A 7,299-nucleotide genomic window follows, 5' to 3' on the forward strand; every position below is an offset into this window, starting at 1 on the left:
CCGCCGGGGTCACCCAGTTTTCCGTCCTCCTGCAGCAGCCGCGAGGAGTTCAGCGCCAGCGGGAAAGGCCCCGCGGCGGCCGGCGGGCGGTCCCGGCTGCTCCCCTTCTCCGACAGCCCTCTGCCCTGGAGGAATCGGCCGCCGCCGACCAAGGGGTCCGCTAGCAGGACCCCCGTCTCCTCGTCTTCCTCCTCGTCGTCCTCGGGCTCTCGACCTTCGTCCTCCTCCTCCTCGCCCTCGGGGGGCTTGTGGCCCTCCACGTCCACCTCCTGCTCCTCTTCCTCGTCGTCCTCGTCCTCGGAGCTGTCCTCGCTGGGGTAGCTGCAGCTGGTGCCACCGGGGGACAGGAGGCCTCGGGGGTGCGGCTGCGGGGCCAGCGGCGGGGGTGGCGGGGGCGGCGGCGGCGGGGCCGCGTGGTGGCGCTCGGAGCCCGGCTCGTCGGGCTGCGGGGGCAGCAGCAGCAGCGGCGGCGACGGCGGCTGCGGGGGGTGGTGGTGGTGGTGGTGGTGCTGGTGCGGGTGGTGGTGGTGGTGGTGGTGGTGATGCGCTGGGGCCGAGTGCGGCGCGCCCGCGGACGCCCCGTGCAGCTTGGCCAGGCTCTCCGCGTCGTCCTTGCCGCCCACCGGCCGGAAGGCGCTCGAGTGGTGGTAGCTGCCTCCGCCGGCTTTGCGCCCCTCCAGGAGGTGAGGGTGGGGGGCCGCAGGCCCTCGGGCGCCCGCGGGGCCCGCTCCGGCGGCCCCGGCCACCGAGCCCGGGTCGGCCGGGGGCGTGGAGCCCGCACTGCAGTCCCCGCCGCCGCCGCCCGGGGGCGACTCGAAGAGCGCGTCGCGGGCCCCCGCGCCGCCCGCAGGAGGCGGCTGGCCGGAGCCCGGGCCGTTGGCCACGACCGGAGCGGGCTGACCCGGCGGGGGCGCCGCTTCGGCGCCTGCGCCCGCGCCCGCGCCTCCGGGCTCGGCCAGGTCCAGGAAGGCCTGGCGCAGCAGGGCCGGGCTTTCCCCCAGCGCGCAGCCGAGCGCCGAGGGCGGCTGCGGCGGGGGCTGTAGGTACGTGGGCACCGGAAGCCCGCCCGGGGTCCGCGGAGGCCAGAACATGCAGAAGGGCGGATAGAAGGCGTCCTTGCGGCCCGCCGGCCAAAAGAGGCCCGACAGGCCGGCCTTGGGCGCCGCGCCCGCGCCGCCCGCACCCCCCAGGGCCTCGGCCGCGGCGCCCGCGTCCTCCTTTTTGTGGCACAAGCCGAAGGCGGCGGCGGCGGCTGGGAAGGTGTAAGGATGCGGGAAGAGGCCCCCGCAGCCCGGGAACTTCTGCAGCACGCCCCCGAACGAGCCCTTGCTGGGCACCGGGATGACCGGGTAGCTGCGCGGCCCTTTGGCGCCGGCCGCCGCGCCCGCGCCGGTCACGCAACCGCCCCCGGCGCCGCCCCCGGCTGCCCCGGCGCCACCCGAGGCCGCGGCCACCGAGAGGCTGGCGGCGGCGGCGGCCGAGAGGCTGGCGGCGGCCACGACGGCAGCCTCCTGCAGCGAGTCGTCGTCGTCCTCGAAGCGCGGCCGCTTGTGATGCGGCGCGTGCGGCGCGCCGGCCAGCTCGGCCAGAGGCGGCGGGGGCGGCGGCGGGGGAGGCGCCCCCAGCAGGTGCGGGCCCAGGAGCCCCCCGCCCCCGGCCACCGCCGCCGCCGCCGCCACCGCGGCCGCCTTGACTGAGCTGAGCGGATGGCAGGCGGGGTGCGTGCCTGGCTGGGGCAGCGCGCGCTTTCGGCTCCCGCCGTTGAACATGGCCTTGACGTCCTCCCAGGCGAAGACGAGCTCGTCCTGGGGGCTCTTGTCCGTGAGCTTGAGATGACGGCGCCACGAGTTGAAGTTGGCTGCGTCCGGCTGCGTGTACTTGGCGTCGGGCGTGCGGTGGGAGTGGAAGATGAACTTGTTGGGCGAGAAGTACATGTTGCAGTAGCTGCATTTGATGCACTTGGCGCGCGAGCTGTTGTAGCGCGCGGGGATGAAGCTGCCGCGACAGCCCCAGGCGCACTCGTGCGAAACGTCGAAGGCGAAGTTGTCGGGCAGCTTGGGCGGCCTGTTTTCGCCTAGGAACGACTTGCACAGGCGCTCGGCCTCGCGCTTGGTGATCATGCCGCAGCGGCGCGAGGAGATGGGCATGGCCCCGGCGCGCCGTAGGATCTCCAGCTGCACCGGAGTGCACTGCACGCACGTGATGCCCAGCGCCACGCGGCGGTTGTGGATCTCGTTGTAGCTGAAATTCTTGAGGAGCGTGTTGGAGATCTGCGCCAGGCATAGGCGCTCCTGCCCGTCGATCACCAGCGACACGATGGGAATGCCGTAGAGGATCACCTGGCCCACCTGGTTGGGTTTCAGGTTGGCGTGGCCCGGTCGCGGCTGGCTCAGCGCGTCGGGCTGGAAGGCGCTCGACGGCGACGCCAGCAAGATGTCGTTGGGCCCCGGCAGCGGGCTGGAAGCCATCTCCTCCGCCGGGGAAGCCCGGGCCGAGCCCTCCGGGTCAGCCTTGGAGACTGGAAGGGAAAGGAGAAAGCGTTGGCTAGAGCCTTTTCAGTTTACCAAAGAGAGGGGTGGGCTGTGCTGCTAACTGAAGAATTATCACAATAACTTCCTTCGGTTAAGATATAATTATCACTGGGCGAAGGGACCAAGTTTCGGACACAGGGAAGTTCTCTCAAATTTCTTCAGGCGATCCTTTGGAAACGCGGGGATTTGGAAGTACTTCAGTTCTAAATATCCCACGTAAATTTTTAAAAAGTCACTTCCTAAGCAACTCTAGACCTTATCCCGGATTTATGGAAGCCATTAGAATAAAATGGCATGCCTGTTAGAAATTAGGAAGTAATGATGACAGTTGTAACTAGGACAGGTTACAGAAGTTATGGAAAACTGAGGCTTGGCCATTGAAGCCCAAATTGTAAACGAGAGACCATTCACATTTGCTTGAAAATAGATTGATTTTGGTTAAAACAATAAACCCAAGCTTTTAAAAAAGCACTGTTTGCGGTATCTGTGGTTTCCTTGGGGGAAATTCACCGCTGGTTGAGACATAGCTCATTAAAGCAAACGAAAGCCCTTCTCCCTGATCTTTGCCATTAGATATTTTGATACTTAAGTTAGAAATTTGGGGGGGAAATGTACAGAGCTATATGCAAGGTTACACCAAAATAGGTGTTTCAAGTTTTCTAAAAGCTGCTTGCTAAACTGAGTGGTTCTGGCTCTAATAGGTCGATTAAAAAATGAAATTGTAGACTTGAAAATATTCAGATACTGTTTTCCTGTCATTTCCATGACAATGAGCAAATAAGTACAGGCGAGAGTGTTAAGCCCAGAAGAAGTGCAAAGAAACGGAACAGCTCTTGGGGATCCTTACTGGTGGGCTTTAAAAGGCAAATTTAGTTGTAAGGTGAACCACTTTCTGTGACATTTCTTTTTCTGATTTGTGTAGATATCTCTTCACCTTATAGGGGGAATAAGTGCCCCACAGTAGGGATAAACCTTGGCCTTGATAATCTGTGGGAGCGCTGAAAGCGGAAGCCCAGGGTTGGGCCTGTGGTAAAATTGCTGTCATCTCTGGTCAGTGGGGTACTTAATGGGGGAAAACAGCCAGTAAATTGAAAATACACCAAAAGCAAGCGAAAGAAACCTTTGTGATGACAGTAAGTCAAAGCAAGCAAAGTGGCTCATTCCCTGAGAAACCAACAGTGACCTTCGCACATCTTCTTGTCCAGGGCAGCTGCTAAGAGTATGGTTTGCCCTGGAAAATCACCGGTGGCAGTGGCATCACCATCCTCCCCCAAGTACGCTGGAGTTTGTTACTATAGAGATTTCACTGAATACACTAGCATACCCCTTTACCCAGATGGTCATATCCTTGTCCTCTCTGGGTTCCTGTAACGTCTATCCTGACAACCTTCGCTCTTCTGACCCCTGGATCCTCAGTTCTCATTACATTCCGTGGCCTCCAGGAAGGTTGAACAAACGCGATCAAAGAGAGGAAAGCTGGGCTTGTCACTTCGGATGGATCAGTATTTCCAGGGGACAGGGCGTTAAATGGCACCGTGATACCTGGGCCTGAAATAACCAGCCCTAGCTTTGCCAAATGGTCCCTTCAGTGCTCATCCCCGCTCCCCAAACAAGATTCTCATCTTATTAGACCCTGGGATAATGGCAACTCTCGCTCCGGAGCGATGTGCTCAGCGGGCCTGGCCCTATCGGGGAGCTGCTCTACGTTAAACAGCCGCCGCCTCCGCAGCGCTGGCCCGGCAGACGTGTGTCCGACTGGGTGTGCTCCAGTTTCACCCCAAGCGCTCCCAGAAACTCCTGTCAGAGCAGAGACACAAATAAGAGGCTTTAGGTAGGAAGATTTTTTTTTTTTAAGTGAGTGATGGAAGAAGAGACAATTAAAAGTTAGTTTATCCGAGGAAGCTGTCGAACTTCCTTATCCGACTTACGAGCCAATGACCCCCAGCTAAACTCTCCTGGCTCCCAAACCAATCACCACCGAAGCCCTCCGCTGCCCCTCAACCTCACCAGGAAAATCCCACCGCTGGGGATCCCAAATCATGGACCGCGAGCTGTGCGCCGAGTGGGGGCCGGCTGGTTCCGGCAGTACCTGGTAACCCCTAGCTGTCTTTACTCGCGTGGCTGCGGGCCCATCTTCCGAGGTCGCTCGGAGGCGAAGCATCCAAGCGGGTCCTCGAATCCAGCGGGCGGGACTTCGGAGGGCTCCGCGTGCAGATGCTGGCGCTCGTCGGCGCTAACCGCTCTGGTACCCCGGTCGGCTGAGAAGGACCGCCCGAATTGCGGCGGGGCGTCCCCTCGACCGTAGAAAGTGTGGGCGCGCGGAAACCGCGGCAGGCGAGCCCCAGGTGGAGCGCAGTCTGACAGCGCCTTTCTCTGTCTCTGAACTCGTGTCGGACCGAGGGGACGCCACCCAGCGGGCAAGGTGACGTCACCGTCTCCCTGACACTCCACATTAAAGGGCTGGCATGTTACAGGCAGGGAGGAGGGAGAGCGAAAGGCAGAGTGAGCAGATTCTTTCTCAGCAGGCACGAAAGCTAACACCTAAACCCACCCGCAATCGACAACAACCTCTCCAACCCGAAGCAAGCGCAGCCGCGGTGCTGGAGCTGCAGATCTGATTCAGCCATAGAAAGCCCTGTAGTCTGCGTGCATCCCGGGGACCTGGATCCCGGAGGCCCCGGATTCTAGAAGGACGCCTCTAAATTGACTGTATCCCTGCCCGTTATCGTCTCCTCCCCTCATTTCTCTGAGCCACCCTGCTTTGCGAATGCTCCCTCGGGTACGCAGCGCAAATCTGTTGCCTCACTGTGTCTCCGAAGATAGAGGAACCGCACTTAGCCCGAGAATAGAATAGTTTCAGCGGTCCACTGAAACACTGTGCAATGAGAAAAGCCGGGGAGGAAGGGAGTTTCTGAGTAGCGTGCCCAATCTAAAAACTTGGAAGGAAGCATGGAGAATGTCTTCACTTTGGAATATACGTTTGCCCTTTTTTTAGGACAAGATGCAGAGCGGCATTCTCTATTTTGGAAAGTGCGATTGAGTGAGGACCCCAATGAGAGCATGTGTGCACTCATCAATCAACTTCATTCGGAATAATTCTCTAACCCATTTTGTAAAAGCCATGCTGGCTACCTCAGCACAAGGAAAAGCTGAGACACGAAAGCAGGGAGGGCCCCAACCTTGACCTGAACTTCCGCAAGTTGTGGATACTCCCAGGGAAGTAAATTCTCAGGGAATTATGTGGAAGCAAGCCCTTTTAAGAAAAGGAAATAACAACAACAATAATGATGATGGGAAAGGACCATTTCCCATAACTTCCACAAAGAAAAGCATATATACAACATAGTGAAGTGTCAGTGTATCACTTCCTAATGGATCAGCTATTAGGAGTCAAAATGACCACTTCTCCTTTATCAGAAAGGGATAAAATTGCCTATTTAGAGGACATTCTAAGAAGAATACCTACAGGGAGTGTGATTGGGAGATCTTTTAAGTTTTTCCTTTACTATCTGAGCCAAAATTTCAGTTGCCGCCTGGTGAAACACACAGGCTTAGAGTTGGGTAGTCACACTGTGGAAATGGTTGAAAAAACAACCTCCACTAACCCGGAAGCCCAGCGGGACTACCTCATAGCATCAACAGACCATCACTAAATTCGAGCATGAATGTGTGAAAGCACTTCATTAAAGGTCACTAATACCAAAGAGTCAATTGAACAAAAAGTGAGGGATACAGGAATTGTGGCTATTTTAAATGAATATGCAAAAAACAGTTTCAGAGCCACAAAAATTGTAACGTTTGTTCGAGCATGTTTCAAACAGCAGTGAAGTAATATTTCACCCAACTTCTAGTTTCTGAAGACATTATGGGCACAAATTGGGCTCTGTCCCAAGGGGCTGAAATCAACGGAATGCTCCCTAAGTGCCCTCCAAACCTCCTATCCTAAAAGTAGGAAAACTCATGCCTAGCTCATTTGCCAAAAGAGCATCATTTTCATTCACAAATCCATTCCAGTGGAAAGCTGAAGGCTGCCCACCCACCTGCTCTTCTGAAGTTTTCAGGGCCTTGGCCTGATTCTGCCTCCTCTCTGAGGTCAGATGATGGTTTAGTCACTAAATTGTGTCCCATTCTTGTGACCTCATGGACTGTAGGCTGCCAGGCTCCTCTGTTCATAGGATTTTCCAGGCAAGAATACTGGAGTGGTTTGCCATTTCCTTCTCCAGGGGATCTTCCTGACCCAGGGATCAAACCCTGATCTCCTGCACTGCAGGCAGATTCTTTACTGACAGAGCTACCAGGGAAGCCCCTGAGGTCTGAGGTCAGGTCTGAGGTCTGAGGTCAGGGGTTTGCACAAAAGGAGGGCTCGGCTCCCTCACATTTTCTAGAACCCGGGCTACTAGAAAGAAAGCCTGAACTGCATGGAAAGCCTGGAAATTGGACAAATTTTAAGACCAAAAATGAGAAGCAATGAAAAGCCTGTCCCCTCATTAATGTACCACAGGGAGATGTGTGGTCACTGCCAAGCAGGAAGAATCACGGGATCTTCCCTTTTGGTTTTGCTGTTCCCATCTGTGCCCCCAAAGGCTCCTTCTCCTCTACAGATCCCTATTTTTTAAAAAAAATTTTTTTGAAAAGAGAAATGGGATGAATCTTTGCCTTTCCTCCCATCCTTGGTACTCTGAGGACTGAATCCACACCTGAGTGGTACCTGTAGCCACCCTCTTACATCATCTTTCAACATAAACATTTATACTTTACCTTGGTGACT

At 57.0% G+C, this 7,299-nt stretch overlaps 1 protein-coding gene across 1 annotated transcript in view; it reads right to left on the minus strand.

Moving 5' to 3' along the window:
* Positions 1-2,997, minus strand: part of SKOR2 (SKI family transcriptional corepressor 2) — a 42,141-nt gene extending 39,144 nt beyond the window's left edge. Inside the window, exon 1 of the mRNA XM_086373416.1 lies at positions 1-2,997. This exon is cut by the window's left edge and continues 124 nt beyond it. Coding sequence (XP_086229542.1) covers positions 1-2,468 — 2,468 coding nt within the window. The 5' untranslated portion in view covers positions 2,469-2,997.
* Positions 2,998-7,299: the final 4,302 nt, after the last annotated feature.

Source organism: Bos grunniens, chromosome 24 (assembly GCF_055505025.1).
Source record: "Bos grunniens cultivar Pamir isolate PY7600 chromosome 24, Bosgru_T2T1.0, whole genome shotgun sequence".
Classification (NCBI taxonomy): domain Eukaryota; kingdom Metazoa; phylum Chordata; class Mammalia; order Artiodactyla; family Bovidae; genus Bos; species Bos grunniens.